Source organism: Vicia villosa, linkage group LG1 (assembly GCF_029867415.1).
Source record: "Vicia villosa cultivar HV-30 ecotype Madison, WI linkage group LG1, Vvil1.0, whole genome shotgun sequence".
NCBI lineage: Eukaryota > Viridiplantae > Streptophyta > Magnoliopsida > Fabales > Fabaceae > Vicia > Vicia villosa.
Window position 1 is genome coordinate 118,208,509 of NC_081180.1, and position 21,259 is coordinate 118,229,767.

The 21,259-nt window shown below is 33.9% G+C and overlaps 3 protein-coding genes across 3 annotated transcripts; 1 reads left to right on the forward strand and 2 right to left on the reverse strand.

The window, feature by feature from the left end:
* Positions 1-60: 60 nt before the first annotated feature.
* LOC131643967 (uncharacterized) lies at positions 61-4,933 on the reverse strand. Its single transcript, XM_058914343.1, has 7 exons — positions 4,553-4,933; positions 3,919-4,018; positions 2,730-2,825; positions 2,585-2,637; positions 1,451-1,499; positions 952-999; positions 61-583 (listed from the first exon to the last, which is right to left on the reverse strand). The coding sequence occupies exons 1-7, from the start codon at positions 4,780-4,782 to the stop codon at positions 506-508; spliced, it is 654 nt and encodes a 217-aa protein (XP_058770326.1). The 5' UTR covers positions 4,783-4,933; the 3' UTR covers positions 61-505.
* An 11,435-nt stretch (positions 4,934-16,368) lies between these two features.
* Positions 16,369-18,312, forward strand: LOC131615412 (uncharacterized). Its single transcript, XM_058886738.1, has 8 exons — positions 16,369-16,863; positions 16,950-16,983; positions 17,091-17,279; positions 17,358-17,447; positions 17,556-17,621; positions 17,704-17,795; positions 17,879-17,926; positions 18,027-18,312. The coding sequence occupies exons 1-8, from the start codon at positions 16,532-16,534 to the stop codon at positions 18,142-18,144; spliced, it is 969 nt and encodes a 322-aa protein (XP_058742721.1). The 5' UTR covers positions 16,369-16,531; the 3' UTR covers positions 18,145-18,312.
* A 296-nt stretch (positions 18,313-18,608) lies between these two features.
* On the reverse strand, positions 18,609-19,878 carry LOC131615396 (peroxidase 5-like). The gene has a single exon (XM_058886737.1). It carries the CDS (start codon positions 19,775-19,777, stop codon positions 18,704-18,706), a length of 1,074 nt encoding a protein of 357 aa, XP_058742720.1. The 5' UTR covers positions 19,778-19,878; the 3' UTR covers positions 18,609-18,703.
* Positions 19,879-21,259: the final 1,381 nt, after the last annotated feature.

A 21,259-nucleotide genomic window follows, 5' to 3' on the forward strand; every position in this document is an offset into this window, starting at 1 on the left:
GAATATATTAGTCTATATCGCATTCTTTATATTTACAGCCATTGCATGATAAAAGGGTATTTATTAAGATTCATTTGCATTATTGTATAGAAATACATGATGTACAACTAGTATGGGCACATGACTTAAAGGAGCTGACAAAGGTAGATCTAAATCTAAAAAGTGTAAGAAATGCATGCATTACTAAGTACAAAAAATACAGAGAAATAACCCTACACCTTGAAGGGTAGCAGATCCTGATAGTGTATCTGAATTTATAGCAGTACCACGAGGTTGGGGGAATTGTAAGGTTTAAGAACAGCTCATCTGCATTATGTTGATGTGTTTGTTTTGTGCATCAAGACCATGATTTCCATCAGAGCTGTGAGGAACTAACATTTAAAAATAGGATAACCAACACTGGCATGATAACCGTGCCCAAATCTTTGTGAAATTCAATCAGTGTTTGGACAGAAATAATTGCATATGATCATTTTCCGAAATGTAGTCCTAAAAATCAGGACAATCATTTGTAGCTTTTTGCAAAATTAGCAAATCTTTCCAGACCACGTTGAAGTAAACTTTCAAGAAAAGGCTGCAGTGCCTGCAGATTAAACCATTACAAAGGGTTCTTAAAGCTGAAACACAGATAAGAATCCATTATAACCGGGAGTAAAGTTGGATGAATGAATGATTTAACTTCTTTAAAGTGAGCAGTTAATAAAGTGAAAAAAAATCAAAACTATATTTTTAACAATCACTGATTTGATTTGTTTATCAATGTTTGATATTTTAAAGTGAGCATCTCACTTTAGATGAGCATGATCCCAAATGAAAAAACTAGGAAAGTATCAACCACTTGTCTTGTTACGTTTTATTCATCCCAAATAATGAAAAATGAGAATTCTTTTACTGTTTTTGTCAACTAAAGTAATCAAGAACTTTACATTTTATAAAGGCTAGATTACTTACGGATGCCACTGGAGATAAAAGTTGAGGAACCTCATAAGAAACCGTCAGCTGTAATGGCAAAAATACAAAAAAGCAATAGTTAGTGCTTGACTTAAAGGCTGAATGGGGACCGGGGAGAAAAAAAGAAGGAAAAAACACTATGTACTGTTACTTTTAAGTTTCCTAATTTCATGTTAGAAGTTAAAAGCGTGGAAAAAACTGTTGATGGGACTGATATAAAGAGTTATTCCTTAGTGTGGATACATGTGATGTGCCACCTAGTCATGCACTGGAATGATAAAGATAGGCAATTATTTGGCCCAACAGGAACATGCAGTGAATCAGTGGTGCAGCTAGTTGAACAAATACTACATTGAGAAACTTACAATTGGTATTGATTTAACCCAATTTCCCCCCTAAGTATGGGATCAAAGTAAGTCGGTAACAGTTGTACAAGAAAGATTGAATTGTTATCAATATATAAAGGTGAAACTAGTAAAAAATGTATGAAAGGCCTTACTTCAACTATGCATGAAGAGGGACCTTTTGGAAAGAATCGTACAGCGCCTCTGCCACATGAGAAATTAAGATTAGATTAAAACTAGTCCTAAGCATGCTTATGCAGAATGTGTTTTTTAGCCACTAAATGACTTGAACAAAAATACAGCTAGGAATTCTTTAATCATGGTTGAAGCATTACATTTTGCAAACATTGCTAGAATCAGCTATAGATTTCTAGTCCTAGCACAGGTGTTAGTGACAACACAACACAACATAATCATATGTTAAATGGCACACAAAAATACTACCTTTTGAATTTTGATTACTAATTGAAACATTTCACTGCTATAAGGATAAAGGCCTTTTATTTCCTCAAGACAAGAGATTCTGCAGTATTTATAGTGTAGAAACTTACACATATCAAGTCAAACTCTAAGATTAGAAACCTTAAAATGTTTATTCTTAGGGTATATAAACAATGGATACTGCAATAAGAACCTGCCAAGGACTATGGTGTTAAATTCCTAGCATATATATTGGAACAAACTACTTTTAAGTGACCTTCACTGCTACTCAAATACTAAATCTTCAGCTTTTTTACTTTGGGCACCAGTTTCCTTCTTTTTCGTTACTCAGCAGAAAAACAGCACAAATATTATACTTCGTGAAGTAAATTCAGCCAATTAAACATAATCAAGTGTAAGCGTAAACTAATAGTATCTTTGGAAAATTAAACAAAATAAGAAAGGGATGCATGGCAACAATTACAATGAATGAGAAACATTCATATCACAGTTTATAGTTAATCAACTTAACTCCCCCCTCTCTACTCTTTTTAGCCTTTTCTTGTTCACAAAACAAAGGTTAACGGCAAATGTAAAATTTTGTAAATTCTTTTAATTTTGTAAATCACTTGAGCACAGCATCAAGTTCACTTCTTGTAGCAGGTTTAAATTCGAAGCTTAACAATTGACAAGCCAAACTACAGTAATGCTTGGACAGATCAATATAATGTTGAAATGTGTATGGAAATTTTTCTTCAGTGTCTTACAGGTCAATTGTCTCCATAATATGTTGAACTATAAAAAATTCCCAAAGAAAAGGAAATTAACCTCATGATATTCACTTATAAAAAAATGTCCTTGTCAGTTACCTGTTGGGGAGACCTTCCAGAGATCGCCAATGAATTTTCTGATTTGGAGTGGGCTGCAAGAAGGTAATAAAATATGAATACAAAATATTAATTTTAAAGAATATTTACAAAAAAGAAGCAAAAGAATTAGGTAGACAATCTTTTCCTGCATATTACGAGCAAGCCAAGAGAACTCAATATTTTGACCAAATGCCTTATATTTCAAGGACCATCGCGATAGGTCAGGTTTGTCTGGCAATATCTGCAAAACGGATCCAACGTTATGCATAAAAATAAAATTTTATTTATTTACTACATTTTATATTTCAATGAAGGTTGCATGTTTATGATACCTTGAACAGTTGAAAGCAGATATAATTTGAAAGTTGTATTCATTAATCAAAACATGAAGAGCATAAATTTCAAGCTAAATATTTGATTTACAAAAGAGAAACAAGCAGAAGCAATATTTTGTGTTTCCTCATGTTATAAATAGCTTACAACAACAATGAAGCCTTATCCCTCTAAGCAGGGTCGGCTACATGGATCAACTTCCACCATAATGTTCTATCCAGGACCATGCTTTTATTCAAATCGTTAATCTCAAAATCTTTCTTAACAACTTCTCTTAGGCTATGTTTGGGAGTTTGGAGGGGAGGTGAGGGGAAGACTTCCGAAAACGAATTTTTAAAAAAATATAGAAAAATATTTGACATTTTTTGAAAAAATGATATTGTTTAGAATGATAAAAGAATCATTATCATTACAAAATTTTTAATTTTCAAAATAGTATAGCAACCTAAAAGATATTTGGAAAATTTATGTAAGCCCTCCAAAACCCTCCTTCAATACAATTTTTGAGTTCCCCCATTTTATGGGGTTTTTGGTATTATGAATAAAATCAAACTCTCTAAAATCCTCCTACCCAAAATCCTTTTATTCTTTTCACCCAATTCTTCCTATTTTTCAAAGCCCTCCCCTCCCTTCCCCTCCAAACTCCCAAACATAACTTAATAGTTTTTTTAGGTATTCTTCTATCTTTAGCTATTTCACTCCTCTCCATCTGACCTAGTCTACTTACCACATAATCTATAGGTCTTCCCTTTACATGCTCAAACCACCTAAGTCTTATTTTCTAGGTAATCTACATATTTTCACTCTATATATCCAAATCGTTATAAATAGCCTGCACAATTCAATATTGTCTTATGTGAATTGAGATATCCTTATCATCAATGCACTTAATCTAGCCTGAGAGGAAAAGAGGCAAGGTTGCATCTTGCATGCAGCATGCCATGATTCCATAAGGTAAAGGGCTTCATTTCTTTTATAAATTAGAAGGAGAGAAAGCACACCTTAACAGTGGAAATAAAGGGCATCCATTCCGGGATGGCTTCACGATCAGAATAACACGCATATGCTACAGACACCGGCACATCAACCTCCTTCTTAACCCTGCAGTTGGCAATATTCTTTTTTCATTGAAAGCAGTGTTATCAAATATCCACCATGACAGCGCCATGGCAGATATACATGGTGGTTTTTGGGCTAGCTGGAATGGTAAATATTGGCCAATATTAAGGATTTTTCCGCCGGCACCACAAGGCAGTCGATATGGCGGGATTTTGGCTCTCCGCCATTGACAGCACCAATTGAAAGTGGGAAGTTGTGAATGTGTCAGCTTAAGGAAACCAAACATAAGTGCTAAAAACTGACACCCATTGAGAAATATACAACATTAATCACACAAATTGTTAAGAGTTAATCATATTGATGCTATAGCCCCGTCATTAGCCGAAATCGAAATATCTGCTAGAACTGGGTCACAATTTGTATCGATTAAACAAATTGTTGGAACACCAACAAAACACAATCCCTACTAGAGGACTATGAAATAGAAAAACTATAAACGAACATCAAAACGCATGTGGCAATTAAGTGATTACTGAAATAAGTGATTAAGAAGTGAAAAGGAAAGGCGTTAGTTACGTGCAATCCTGCCACTGCATAACAGGAGAAAAACGCTTGAAGTGACGGGAGGTTGGGGATCGCTTAGGAGAAGTGCGAGGGAGGTTGGAGAGGAAGTGATTGGAAGAGAGTGGAGTTGCGAGGAAGGTTCTGGAAGTAAAATTGGCGCAAAATGTGAGTCTAGCAGTGCGATTCAAAGCTGGAGTTGTTGAGAAAGTGCCTATGACCGTTGCGGTTGCAATCGAAGACATGGTCCAGTTTTTCAGAATTCACACTTCTTCTCCTTGCAACTGAGTCTTTTCTCTTCCCTACGACCGTGATGATTCATTCGTGGTGAAATTGTGAGTCACACAATAATCCACGTGCGGATGATCGATCCGAGACACTCAATTGTGTTTTATTTTCCTTAAATTTAATACAGGATATTTTACAGGATTTAACCTCCTCAAAGCCAAAATTATACCTTGCACCCCATAATGAATTATTTTAACACCCTTTTATGGAGTGGACAAATTTTTTGAACGAAGGAGATAAAATTTTTCAGTAATGTTTTTGAAATTTTTGGTATTTGTAAACTACGGAAAATCTTAATTTTATTATAGAATAGTTTTCTCATATATTTCGCTAAAATTTTCCGTAGTTTTTTCATTTGTATTTTTTTAACGATCAGGATTTTGCTGACATATTTGGAGGATTCTGAATGCACTGACAAATGTGTGTGCTCTAGAATCAATCTTCATTTGTATAAATACGGGCATATGTTATAGAAAAAGACGTCTAAAAAAATGTCTCTTTCTGAATTTCTGATTAAGGCGAAAGTATTTCAAAGGAAACAACCCTCCTATTGAATTCAAGCTTCTAGATGGCACCGTAACCCTCGCCAACTCGAGTTTCGCGAAGATTGGATTGATAGTAACGAAAGGGTGAAATACAACATAATTGAGTAGAATACCGACGAAGATGTCAAGGCCATGTGCAAATCATTTCGCCATAGGATAACTAAAGGTCCGATCGAGTTGGATACGCAGATAACAAGATCCGTCGATGACATAATGAAGGATGTTGAAACGTCCAAAATCATTTGCTAGTATCTAGGTTTTCATGTTTAGTGTTTTTTAATTTATGTTTGTTGTACTGTTTTATGTTGTGTTCATCTTTGAATCATGTAATTCTCAAAAATATTATGCAATAAATAAGTACGGTGATAAGAAGTCGACGTCACAAAATATACATATAATACAAACAAAATATAATACACTTACATAGGCCCTTACAGGCTATGTCGACTATCCTAGATAAACATGTAAAAACCTCACCATCCGGGTTTACCAAACCCGTGAGTTTATCTGTGTTGCACCCCAATTTTTGACCTCTGAGATCCCATCATTTTCTAAGTGTTATGATCATTATTGTTATACCCCAAAATTTGCCTGCATTTTTTTTTATAAAAAAAGAGAAGTCAACAGACTTCTGTCTAAAAATTTGGAGTTTTATACAATCTTGGATTTTTATTTCATAAATATCCTGATTTTATAAATACTCAATTTTTAGAATTTTTTATACAGTATTTTGGTTCGCTGCTAAATTTATTCTTACATAAACGCCAAATACTGTTTATCACTTCATACACTATTTATTTCAGATTTATTTTCAGATAAATAATGCTGACGCAGTTGGTACAGAATTAAAATTTGCAGGCGCGGAGTCCGGGTTTCAGATTATACTGCTAGTTACCAGTCAAATCCGCTATCAGCGCAATTCTCCGTGTTTGTACCATCAGTCAAATCAATTTTTCGCACTTCAAATTTCCAAGATTTTGTTCTAGAAGTCTTCTGATAATCACGTGATCAACAGAGACTCAACACTGCACAAAAATCAGGTACGCCTAATTGTCTCCTACACAAACAGCCCCTAACTAGGTTTTTTTGTTTTTTTTTTCAGGAGAACGAGTTTTTGAGACCTCAAATGGATTTCATGGATCTCCATATGTCTCAAAGTACCACCAGACAAATTTTCAAACTTCGATTCGCTCGGACGCACAGTCAACAGCTCAAATAGTCAGCAGACGACCAGTTTGACCAAAAAGTCAACAGACAGTCAAAAATGCAATTTTTTGTCAACATCCATATTTTGTCAAAAGATTCATCATGTGATCAATGGTTGATCATAATTCATCAAGAAAAGTTCAGAAATCGACAAAACTCAAAATTGCAAAATTAGAGTTTTTTACCTAAAAGTCAACTGAACTTTGACCGACCATAACTCTCTCATAATTTATCAGAAAAATTCCAACCAAAACTCATTCTCAAGGAAATTCAATTCTCTACAACTTTGATGTTGGGACCAAAGTCAAGAAATGCTTCCGCCTAAGAGATATAAGCCAAAACATTACAGGTCATTTTCAAAGTCAACAAAAAGCAGTTTTTTGTCAAAGCCCATATCATCAAGATAACTTCTCCAAATGCAAAAACGCTTCCAAAGTGGCTTGTAGAGGACATCTTGGGCTTTCCAAAAAGTACAAGAACACTTTCATAGGATCAAAATTGAGGGATATATGCCTTGATGAAGTTGACCTTTTTTGGGAAAATGCATAAAACAAGTAATGACCAAAACTTGATTCTTTTTCAAAAAGGCCAATTCTTTTGTGATTCAATCTTGATTCCCATATGTCTAAAGGGCATCCACGACCTATCCATGATTCATGACACTTTTATTTCATTTTAATTAAATTTTATTCATTTAAAGTTTAATTAAAGTGAGATAATTCAAAGATATTATCAAAGATGCTTATGGTTGCCAATCAAGACCAATTCAAGATGCTTAAAGATATTATTGCAAGATTGAAGAGAATAACACTTGAGTGTTTTAACCATGGTTAAAGAAATGCACTCATTGAAAGAATATTCCATTCTTTTTCCACAAAATTAATCATGACAATTCCAACTTGCAAGGCTTCCATATCAAATCATTTGCCTATAAATAGAACTTCATTTTCTTCATTCAAGAGGAGGAAAAAAAGGGGGAGGAACACAAAGAACAACAACAATCACCACAAAGTCATAGCTTAAGTTTATATTTTTGCAAAAGTTTCAAGAAACTTGTAAAAATCAAGGCTCATTCAAATAGCCACTTTCAATCAATTTCAATCACTCTATTCCACTCTTGGTACATCATAGAGTAAGTACAATGTAATTTTTAATATGTAGTAGTGTTAGGAGTTCATGAATTAAAAACTCCATATTTATGCATATTTTCAATTTCTCAAAAAAAATTGTTTTAATTTTAGTTTTAAGTTGATAAAATGTTTATTTAATTTTTAACATTAAAATATTTTATTTCTTTTCATAATTAATTTATTTTGCTTAATTAATTAGTAATTATGTAAATATTGCTTTTTTTAATTATTTTCAACCAATCAAAAAACTCCAAAAATATTTTCCTTTTAGATTTAGGTTTATATTTTTTATAATCTAATTTTTGATATATAAAATAATATTTTTCTTGTTAAGTTTAGTTATTTGTATAATTATTTGTTTAATTAACTTGTTAATTAACTTAAAATTAATTCCAAAAAAATCGCAAAAAGAATGAATTAAGTTTAATTTGTTTTATATTTATTTTTGTATATTATTTGATATTATTTCTTATCTTTTTCCTTTGTCCCGAATCAGAATAAAAGATCAAATATGGTAGAGATTGTATGCAGTTGATTTAAGACTTTTGGAAATTTATCGTGTAGTCGCTATGATTCTATCAAGCTTCTGATAAATTTTCATTAACTTTAAATCCGAGATCATCATTCACTCACCATCGATCTTCACTAACATCGTGGATATACTTGACTAGCTTCAAGATGATTCGCGTGCTAACATACTAACAATTAACTTTAAATTCCGCATTTTATTATATTGTTTTTTATATTTCTTGCTTTATACTTTATTTTATCATTCATCATATTTATGTTTATGTTATTTTTTCTTTGTCCATTTGGACATATTATTTATATTTCTGCTATTTTTTATTTGTCCATTTGGACATATTATTTATATTTCAGCTATTTTTTCTTTGTCCATTTGGACATATTATTTATATTTCTGCTATTTTTTTTTCTTTGTCCATTTGGACATATTATTTATATTTCTGTTATTTTTTCTTTGTCCATTTGGACATATTATTTATATTTCTGCTATTTTTTCTTTGTCTATTTGGACATATTATTTATATTTCTGCTATTTTTTCTTTGTCCATTTGGACATATTATTTATATTTCTGCTATTTTTACTTTGTCCATTTGGACATATTATTTATATTTCTGCTATTTTTTCTTTGTCCATTTGGACATATTATTTATGTTTCCGCTATTTTTTCTTTGTCCATTTGGACATATTATTTATGTTTCCGCTATTTTTTCCTTTGTCCATTTGGACATATTATTTATGTTTCTGCTATTTTTTCTTTGTCCATTTGGACATATTATTTATGTTTCCGCTATTTTTTCTTTGTCCATTTGGACATATTATTTATGTTTCCGCTATTTTTTCTTTGTCCATTTGGACATATTATTTATGTTTCCGCTATTTTCTCTTTGTCCATTTGGACATATTATTTATGCTTCCGCTATTTTTTCTTTGTCCATTTGGACGCATTGTTTATGTTTCCGTCATCTTCCTTTTGTCCATTTGGACCATATTTTTACCTTTAAGCTAAAACATTAATAATCAAGATAAAACTTAACAAAAAAGCACTTTGCACACTTGCACCTCTATGGTTTTCCCTCTTATTACTTTTTTTTTAATCATACCATCATTTAAGAAAAGTATTAAATGCATAGAAAAGATCTTATAAATTGAGAGTAGATAACTCCTAATTGCTTGCTCAAATACTTTCATTTTCAAACAACGTATTTTCAAAACTTCTCATCTATTTTCAAAACTTTCATCTGGTATTTGAAGGGCATTATTCCCGGTGAAACTCTTCAGATACCTATGTGACTTATTGTCCATCTTCACTTCTTCTATTTTCAAATCAATAAAGCATTTAAAAAGTGAGCTAAGCAATTAAGAGCCCATGGATAACCATGGATACAAAGGGTGCTTAAAACCTTCCCTTTGTATAACCAACCCCCCGAACCCAAAATCTGTCAAAAGGTCTTTCCTGTTCTTTTATGCCTTTCCTAAATGTTGGATAAAATAAAAGTCAGTGGCGACTCTTGCAATAATAAAAAAAATAAAAAAAAGAGAGCAAGGAGTCAGTTCGTAAAAAAAACCGAGTTACAATATGCAAGAACAACAATCAACTAGAGGCGACTATCCGGGTTCCCGGTGGAAGGTGAAGGTGGTGGTGGCCGCATGTCGTCAGCCCGTTCCTCAGTAGCAAAAACCCTAGTACCAGAAGGCCCTGGAACATTAGAAGACTTTGTAGTCGGTATTATGAGACGAGGGTGTGATATACTGCTATACTACTCCAAGTAACCATCCTCGCATTATGAAGGATGTTGTACCAAAACTGCGCTAGCTCTCATCTCACGAGCAGAGTTAATGATGTGACTCTAAAACCATTTGTCAATCCCATCAGGTGGAGCCTCAGGTATTCGACGAGAAATGCCATGAACAAAACCAAATTGTCACAGACACCTCTCAGGCAGGTGTCTAGCCACGTGGTTATGCCCTAAATACAATGTTGAGTCGTCAAATGGGCGATGGGGACGTTGCGCTGTGTATAGTGTCCATACAACATTATCTTCTGTCAACGCATCAAGCCTTCTTCCGTACTCCATAACACCACCTCGAACCGCCTGCCCTTCCATCTCCTCGCCAATGGAGCACTTGGTGAGACACACTACAGTCTTCTATCATAGATGTCGGGGAAATGCTCGTATATCTATCACTGAATAAATAAAAAATGATTAATATAACTTTTAACAAATAGACTCAAGTTACAACGTTAAAATAAATAAATGTTAGTATACTTGTAATAGACTCAAGTAACCAACTAGCTGTTTGGTATAAGGCTGGAAACCAATTCCAACGGTCGTGTATAACATAGTCAACGCTGTCACTCCCCAAGCTCAATTTGGAGTTTCTATGCTACTAAATAATCAAAGGTAGCGAACATTCTATATAAATTCCAGACTTGTTCACAAAGAGAGCACATGCCATCAGATGTAGCATGTACGCCCTAGTGGCAGCCTCATACCTCTTCGCCGCCACAAACTCCTCATAAATGTACCTCAACAAAGAAATTCTAAGGTGCAAACCTATATTAATGGAAAAATCCTCGAGCCTCTCACCCTCATCTACCTCAAAATCATGTACAACATGTACCAGCGCAGTCGCCTAGTTAATATGAGAAGCAATGAAGAATGTACCAGCAATGAGAATATGAAACAAAGATGAGATATCATCTAATGTAATAGTCATCTCCCTAAATGGAAGATGAAAGCATGATGTCTCAGGGTGCCACCGCTCAATAAAAGCCGACAAGAGGGAGGTGTCATGCTTAGCACGGTCTAGCGCGCGCAGAAAATTCTGCCTTCCTTGCTTTGTGCCAGTGTAAACACTTGACCCTTTTTTTTCCACTTTCACCAATGTTATTTAGTAATAGATAATATTATTATTATTTTAATTCTTTTGTTGGTTATTTAAACTCAAATTTTGGTTCGTTATCGAAGATTTTTAGGTGATTTTTTAAGATTGAGTGTTTCAACCAGTAGATGTATGGTAATGATGTTTTTGAAGTTGTATCATTCCAGGTACTCATTTATCGCTTTCTATAGCATAACATGTTTAGGAAAATTTTCATTTGTACAATTATCATGTCATTCATTCTTTTGCATTATTTACTTGTTGATTGAATCACTTTAGTTCCTAAATCCCAAACGTGAGGAAGTTTTCCATTGTTTATATATGCTGGAGGCCACAATCTTTGTTTTAACTAGATTTTATTATGTTTAATTTGTTATTTATATTTATTTTATGAAATCATGTAAAGGATCAAGACATTTTGTTTCATTTTGAGCACAACCACCTAACCAAATAGTCAATTCACCTTATGAGTGTGTGATCATGTGCTAACCCGTTTGAGATTTTTGTGAATCTCCATGTGGCTTTTGAACTTGATGCTTGTCTATGAGTATTTAGTTCTCCTTTTTGCATGGATTTTGATCTTTGTTTTCATGAACCCTCAACCATGATTTTTGGTTTGATTTTTTACCTTGCCTTAGAAAGTATGAAGTATTTACACTTTTATGTTGGTTGAATTTAAGTTGGGGAGAGAAATGCTTGCTACTTATTTGGTTGTTGCTATGAGGCTGAGAAAATAAAAGAAAAATGAGAACAATAAATAAAATATAAAATAAAGATAAAAGATAAAAGTTTTAAAAGAAAAAAAAAAGAAGTGTCGAATAATTGTGCAAATAAGTAGTATGATTGGTGGGACAATTTGGGAATGTAGAAGAAGTTTGTTTGAAATTTTGGTGCTTGAAATTTTGTGGATTGATCACTCCTTTAGGTTTAGGCAAGTTTTTGTTTCAATTAGATTTAGAAATTGCCCCTTGTTTGTTAACCAAACCATATTATAATCTTGAAAAGCCCTTGTGATTCTTGCTTTTGTATTTTTGATATGATTTTTGGATAAATGCTTAATTTAGTCCATTGTTTGCAAGATTGTTGGAATGAGTGTCAAAGTCCCTCATTTTTTTGGGTGTTTCTTCATCCCTTGATAAATTTTTGCTAGGTGTGATTCATGATTGAACTTGTTTTGTTTTAGAATTCTTGATATGATTTTAGTACTTATAATTCGTTTTGTTTACATGTTGTCGTTGTAGGATTGTGGTAAGTATTACTTTGTTAATGCATTTTTGTGTTAAACATACATTTGTTTTTGTTTTTCAAAACTTATTGATTCATGATTCTTTGATTTTTTACTTTTGATTCTTTGAGTTAATTGTTTTTTGATTGAGGACAAACAAGTTGAAGAGAGTTTGATAAGTGTCAAATTGTAGTTATTTTTGTATATAGTTTTGCGGCACTTATCAACTCTTTTTCCTCAACTTGTGCGTGAACGCGCACGTTTTCGTTATATTTGTACATAATACATTTTATTTGAGTTTTGATTCGTTTATGTACCGTTTGACCTTTTTTTATTCATTTCAGAGTTATTGGAGCGTAATGGAGCCTCGAGCAATAAAGTGTCGAAGACACGACTTCAAAATATGTAGTTTTGGAGAAAATAATGTTTGAGCCGGCTAAGCCCCATCTTTAGTGAGCTGCAACTTTCATGGCAGAGGCAAAGCCAACTTCGCAAGCCCGCTAAGTGCGCTCCCTTTTCTTGTGCCAGATGTTTTTGTAATAAGTGGCAGCGCGCGCTAAGTGGCATAAATTTTGCCTATATCTTTCTCATTTCAGCATAGTTAGGGTTTATGGTTTTCGGTAATTTTCGTCCCAACTCCATTAATTTCATTCTTAGGTTAGTTAACTTAGAAAACAACAATCGGCTCTTGCAGTTGGATGATCAGAGGTAGATTTCTCATCAATTGTAGCTGATAACCCGTGAGATGTTTGGTTTTTCTCTCTCCCTCTTTGTGTATTTCTCTTTTGTTGGGTTTTGTTTGTATATTTACACTAAACATGTGTATATTTGTTGATCATGGTATTGCATAAAATCTGCTTTACAAATGAATCTTGTTGTTTTCCTTGATCTTTTTGCATTTATGTTTAGATTTGAGATGTTGTAGAAATAGACATCACAAGTCTCAATTAGGGAAGGAAATATGTTAGTGTCTCGATTCTAGAGATAGGGTTAGAGCTAACAATCACTATTGGTATCAAAGCTTAATGCTTCGTGTTTGAGTTTCATGCGAGAATACGAATGATTTTTAAATGTGATTCCTTAGGAGTCGATTGATAATGAGCGCACATACAGACGCTAAACATAATGTCAGGCCTAGATGAAGTAAGATATAAAAAGAGATCAAATCATACATCTATACTTCTTGACACATACATCCTTACCATTCTCATCCTTATCCAAGTTTCTATTTATGGGCATTAGAGTGTCAATTGATTTTGCGTCATCCATACTGAATCGCTTTAACAATTCGTGACAGTATTTTGTTTGACATACAAAGGTTCCTTCATTGATATGTTTGATTTGGAGTCCACGAAAGTAATTTAACTCCCCCATAAAACTCATTTCAAACTCATTATGCATAAGCTTAGACAACTCCTTAACCAATTGCATGTTAGTAGAGTCAAATATGATATCTTTAACATAAATTTGAACTAAAAGTAAGTGTTTTTCTTGAAGCTTAATGAAAACTGTTGTATCTACACTCCCTCCAGAATATCCTTAATCAAGTAAGAATTTTCTAAGTCACTCATATCAAGCCCTATGGGCTTGTTTTGAGACCAAACAAAGTGTATTTTAGTTTGTAAACATGATTAGGATACTCATGATTTTTAAAACCGGAAGGTTATGAAACATACACTTCCTCATTAATATGTCCGTTAAGGAAAACACTTTTTACGTCCGTTTGAAATAATTTGAAATTCTTAAGGCATGCAAAGGCTAGCAAAACACGTATATCCTCAAGGAGGGAAACTGAAGCATATGTTTCCTCATAATCAATGCATTCCTCTTGGTTATGACCTTGAGCCACTATTCGGCCTTTGTTCCTAGTTATCACTCCATTTTTGTCTAGTTTATTTCTAAAAACCCACCTAGTGCATATTACTTGATGATCAAGTGGACGAGGGACAATGTCTCAAACATCATTTCTTTTAAAGTGGTTTAACTAATCTTGCACGACCATAAGTCAATGCTCATCAAGTATAGCATCTTTTTCATTCTTAGGTTCAACTTGAGATACAAACCAAAGTGATAACAAAATTTACTTATCTTAGAGCATGTAGTCACGTCTTTAGTGATGTCTCCGAGAATTTTGTCGATTGGATGATCCTTGGATGTTCTCCATTCTAAGGGAATACCATAATCTTTAGTTTGACTTTCATCCTTTTTTTAGAGTCGTCATCTTCCTCCTCATCCTCAGGTTTCGCCAATTCAGGTTGATCAATTCCTTCTTCGGCATCATTGAGTATATCTTTTGAAGATACACTTACATCATGAAAAGAAGTACCTTTTCCGACATTTCTCGAGCAACATAAGCTCTTCTAAACTTTCTAGATTTCTTGTGTTGACCCTTTTTCCTGCCTTTGTCAAGCAGTGGACAATTCGACTTATAACGACCGATTTTGCCACAATTGTAACATGAACTTTTTTAATTTCCTTTCTTATTATCGTCTTCCTTTGAAGAGATTGATTGTCTTCTGAATTTGATGAGGTTTTTGCCGGAGTTCCTTACACAATTTCTTTTGATGTACCTATTGTACCTCTTCACAAACAACCTTATCTCTTGATCATCCGAATTTTCATAGTCACTAGTATCACTATCACTTTACTCAATTATTGAGGACCTCAAACTATAATTCTTTAAAGCAATACAATTCTTTTCTACCTCTTTATCCTTGTCTTTCTCCTTCTTTAGCTTCTTCTCGTGCTTTTTCTCATGTTTCTCTAAGCAAGTGAGTTCTTGCTTATGTTCTTTAAGCTTACCAACCAATGTAGTGAGGTCTAGGGTCGTAAGATAATTAGCTTTCTTGATCGCAGTGACCTTTGGTTGTCATTCCCTATTAAAACACCTCAAAACTTTATTAGTAGCAATTTCATTGGAAACTGGCTTACCAACTGCATTCAAATGATTTATGAGATGAGTGAACCTCTTTTGCATCTCGGCAATGGTTTCACCATGCTTCGTGCGAAGTAATTCAAACTCTTGGTTTAATGTATTGACTCTAGCTTGTTTGACTTCATTAGTTCCCTCATGGACAACTTGTAATGCGTCCCACATAGCTTTTGCGGTTTCACAATGAGAAACACGATAATATTCATCAACACCAAATGCGGATATGAGAATATTTTGCTTTCAATCGAAAGACCATTCATTATCATCTCATTGTGCTTCCGGTTTAGGTACGCAACACCATTATTATTGGTCATTGTAATTTCGCTAGGACCATTGATAATAGTGTTCCATACACCCTTATCAACTGAGTTGATATGAATACACATACAAGCTTTCCAATAACTATAGTTTACACATGTGAAAATAGTCGCTCTATCGTACGCCCCTTTGGTCCGATAGCCATTATCTAATAAGCGTTTTTGAAGCACGGAATGAACCAGAAATCTTAATACCACTTATTAGAAGACGACAACTTATCTAACGGAGTGAATAGATCCCCAAATTACAAAATTATTAAATGATGATGAGGTGATCCTTCTTGATAACTGTGTCCTATTTATAGTAGAAGAATTAAAAATGATTCATAATTAATTAGAGACATTAAAACTGATGATTATGAAAGCTTAAGGTTAACACAACGATATTATACCATGCATGCAACATATATTTAAAAATAAAATAAAACAGAAAATATTTTGTCTAGTAAATTTGTTAAGTTTCCATTCCACAATTTGATACTCCCTCCGTCCCACAATGAGTGATCCAAATAGAATAAAATGATGTCCCAAAATGAATGAACCATTTCAATTTCTAATACACTTTTCCAATTTTACCCTCTAATTAATAAAAAAAAGTTCACAATTCCCAATACATAATAAGGATACTATAGTAAAAATGATATTCTCTCTCTTACTTTTTTACACTTTTCTTAATTTGTGTGAAATGGTGTGCTGGGTCAGGATGGAGGGAGTATCTTTTATTGCATCCCCGTTGACGTTTCATTTCATTCTCTAACTATATTAGTAGGTAATAACATGTATTCAAACTTGAAGTAGAAAATCTCAAACCTAACAGTCAAAACTACCCGTCTCATACTACCTTCCTTCTCTACCCTCATACATACCAAAACTATTTTCATAGAGAGCTTCTCCATTTTAACACACACACACACTCTTTAGTTGCAGTGACTCATCTCATCCATGATGTTAGAGTGGTATGACTTTGTATGTATTGGCATCGTTGGATGTTCCATCCTCAGTGCCTTATATGTACTATGGATAAACGAAGGACCCTCTTCCTCTCAGTCCGATTTTGATATTTTGGTTAACACCCTTCTGGAGGCTTCACCCTCACCAGACAATAGAGTGATCATAGGTCATGTCACCACTTCCCAACTATGGACAAGCTGTTGGAGAGGAGTTCATCCTCTCGTGTTGTTAACTACACGTTTGATTTCACTTGTTAGCATGGTTGTGTTATTATCGTTCGATCTTCACGAATACGATGCAACCATCTTTTACTACTACACAGAGTATCTCATCTTTCTTCCTTCCAAATTCCAATTATTATTGCTATATTTCTAATTACTAGCCAGATAATTATCTTGTTTATATGCAGGTGGACTTTCACATTAGTAATGATATATTTTGCAGTGAGTTTTAATCTCAGTTTTTCCACATGATTTGTTAAAATATGTATATATTGTTTTATCTATCTTATTAGCTATGCATTTGTATATTGTTTTTGGAATTAATATAGTTGGGGACAACAGTATCTGCATATGGATGTTGGAAGTTGTTGAACAAATCTCCTCCGGTTCAAAATGGAGAATTTCTGAGAAGAGATTTGGAAACAAAAAGTTTCACCAGTTTGCAAAGCAGGTATGTTGATGAGAAGTTTGAACAAGCAGCAGGTTTCTGGGGTTACCTCATGCAAATTACCTACCAGGTAATCATGTTTCCTTTGGAAAATTATGATAACCAATATTGTAATCAACTTGAACTGATCATATTCTGCATTTGACAGACTAGTGCAGGAGCTGTGATCTTAACAGACATTGTATTTTGGTGTGTAATTGTCCCATTCTTGTCCATTTCTCGTTTTAAATTAAACATGGTAAGTGCATTATATCTTCCATATTAGTAATTGACCAATTGATATGAATGAAATTGAACAAAAAATTGTATTATAAATTGATTTTTGTTGGTCTGTACTTGTTTACAGTTGATGGGCTGCATGCATACTTTGAATGTAGTTTTTCTTCTTTTGGATACAATGCTGAACAATCTTGTAAGTAACACACTCACTTGAATTATAATGCTAGCTATACCAAAAGCTAATGGTTTCAATTTTTGTATGTGTTATTTTTCAGTCTTTTCCATGGTTTAGAATTGCATACTTTGTGCTTTGGAGCTGCTCCTATGTTATTTTCCAATGGGTTATCCATGCATGTGGTTTCACATGGTAAGATATATAAATGTAACTATTAATTTTCACATTCTTTGCTTCTTCAATCATCATCACCTAGATTTTTCTTCCCTTAACAGGTGGCCGTATCCATTTCTTGAGCTTAATACGCCATGGTGTTCCCTATGGTAAAATATTCTTTTAACATAGAGTTTCATGTCTTCTCCAACTTGATTTCTACATACCAATTACTTATTATTTTTACTAATGCATCCATGTTGTCTACAGGTATATCTGCATGGCGATAGCTCACATACCCTGCTACGGCATCTATTCATTGATAGTGAAAGCAAAAATTGATATTCTTCCGAGATTCTTCCCTCATTCCTTCATGAAGTCATACTAGTTTAGTTGTCGCTATAGTTTTAAATTTCAATTGCAAAATGCGGCCAAATGGAGTCATTATTAAGATTGTGATGCCGTTGCAAAGACTTGTAAGACTGTTATAACTATAGTGGGCATGTGAAATAGAAGAAAAGTATAAATGGCCTGTTCACATCTAATGGAAAACCAATATCTGGCTTCACAATCCACACAAGTATTTCCACTAAAAGTGTTCTTCCAGTTAGTTGGACTAGAACTACTGCTAATTTTGAATGGTTTTTATACTTCAAGAAATTTCTGATCAAATTAGAATCACGTTAATTTGATAGGGAAAAGTAGAGGCTGCATTTAGTAAGAACCCAATTTTAATAAAATTTTGTTTTTCAACAAAATTCTCATTGAAGATACAAAGTAAACAACATAACCTGATCAACAACTTGCAATTTGACTATTATATCTAATAACACACCAATTCTGTAAGCAGTAAAATTGAATGATTCCAACATATATTTAATTCAAATATAGAAGTAGTTCAATACTTTTCTCATTTTGTTACACTAGATTGCACATATACACTTGAATTAATAAAGATTAAAAATAGTCACACAAATAAAGAATGATTCCAAAGAATAAACAAATATCAAAGAATGAACAAATAAATGAAGATTAACAACGCTGCAGCGTTCTCTAATCTCACCTTGAGAACCTGTCAGGACTTGTATGGAGCCCATATGCACCATGGCCTTTGCAAATTTCACTCTCCATATCGCCCCATGTCTGCTATTTTTTAACACCATTCTTTTAGTTAAGTCACTATCAGCCAATGTTTGATCTGAAGTTAATAAACCACGCTTATTCTTCAAATTCATATAGTACATGTTGTCCAAATCATTAGGCGTCGAACCATCAAGCACCACCGTTGGGTCTCTTGTCTGAGATTGTGGTGGTGGACACTTGGATTTCAACATCATAGCAAAATTAGGGTCCATCGAAGGATCTTGAGAAAACGTAGAATTGAAAGAGTATAACCGGTTTGAGAAAGAGGAACAATGTGAGACACCAATAGAATGAGCTCCAGAAAGCGTAACCATTTCATCTGCTGATAAACCTTTTATGGCAAAACGTTTGATAAGTTCCTCCGCTTTGAAAGTTGGTGGTGGTAGATTTTGTGTGACTTCGGCCATGATAGAGATTCGACCATCTCTGCGTCCTGATGGTACTGAGTAGTCTATGCCTCCACTAACTCTGCGAGTACTGTCTCTAGCCGCGAAAGCAAGAATGTCTGCACATGACACAGTTTTAGGACATACGGCTTCTATTTGTGCCTTAGCTTCGTTGATGACCTCGAAGCCGTGTAAACTTGGATCGTTTGCAGGATGGTCTCTCTCAGATGGGTTACCTGGTGTGGATTCTAATAATACGGAACCATCACATCCTCTGACAAAGCAATCATGAAAATGCATTCTAATCAAACCAGCAGCTATGCCTGGGTTGAGTGAGACAGCTTTGTTTACCGCTCTTCTAACAATTGCTTCAGCGGATGGACATGTTGTTTTATAGAAACCAAACTTCAAAGATGAGGATGATGCCGATGTTGAAACTGAGAGAATGACTAGAAGCAAGGTAGAGATCAGTAATGCATGGATTCTAACCATTGTTATCTCTCAATATATTTTTGTTTTCAGTATTAGTGATGTGCTAATTAAGTAAGTAGTGTGAGTAGAGAGATGAAGGAAGGGATATATGTTGTTGTTGAATGGTGATTAATGTTGAGATGGATAACATATATGGCTCATCATGAGTATATATATACAAAAAGGGGAGAGGAGGTGAGAGTAGATAGGTCTTACTTTGGAAACAAAAGCGTGTTTGACTGTAGCCTTCTTTCAGTATATTGGTCATAAGTTGAAGCAATCTATTTTTGAAAACTTCGTATGGTTTTGGAGGCTATGTTAAATTAGATAGGGAGAGCGCGGTGAATGTTGGCTGCTACACCAACTTCATCATATACACATTCTTACAAGCAACAAATATAGTGCCTCGTGATTGATTACCAGGTCGTCCTGCCTTCTGTTATAACAAATATGCCAACTTATATGTGTTATAATATTCATTACGTACGTAACTATCAAACATTAGAAAATTCTATTAAAACAAGGTTGATTCAACTAGGAGAAATTATATTATCAATATAAGGTTTTCAAATTTATATTGTTGGATATTAATAATTAATAATTAATAAGTTTTATGTTACAACCGGCTTGTAAGGTGAAAGATGTCACTCTATATATAAATTTTTTGTGGACTCTATCTTTAATCAATGTGAAACTTAATTTTTTTCCAATACACCCTCACGCCAAACACTATTGGGTTAGGTGAACACATAAATGCTGGGTGGCCCGAATTGATTGACTCGTGATATACCGTGATAGAATTAGAATTTGGTTTAAGTCATCCTTGCAAAACCGACTCTTAAGGTGAGAGATGTCACTTTATATAAATCTTTTATGAACTCTATCTTTAACCAATATGAGTGAAACTTTATTTTTTCTCGATACAGCTAATAACAATTTAAAAAAAAAAAAAAGAAGAAGAAGAATATAACACTGTTAGCCAGGAATTTTCCACCGGAATATGAAAATATGGGCAGCTCAAGTAAAGCTCGAGGGGGCGTAAGCAAAAAGATTTGAGAGATATAAGTGGTAGGTCGACAGGGCATAGGTCGAAGGACAATTGAATCCATAAAACCAGCCATAATGATCGAGAGATAGATGAGGGGACTTAGCCAAAATTTTTATCAAGTGAGATGAGTGAGATAGTGGAAAAAGGCATGGCAAGCTGTTGTCAGAAGATGTGGGAAAGTGGTTAAAAGCAGTTTTGTGTGGGATAATGATGTGGCCATTTGTGATTGGTCGACCAGGAATAACAGTTATTTTTATTTTTCCTATATAAGTAGATGTCATTTTCAGTTCTAGAGGGTCGCATTTTGTAACATTGTAAGAAAAGCACAAAATATCAGCAATTAGAGAAACAGACAACTTCTGAAATGTATGCACGCGTCCAACTTTTAGTTCAAAGCAATTTACATTTCAGTCTTTATGTTTAAGTGCTCATTTCAATTTGTCAAATTGATCTAC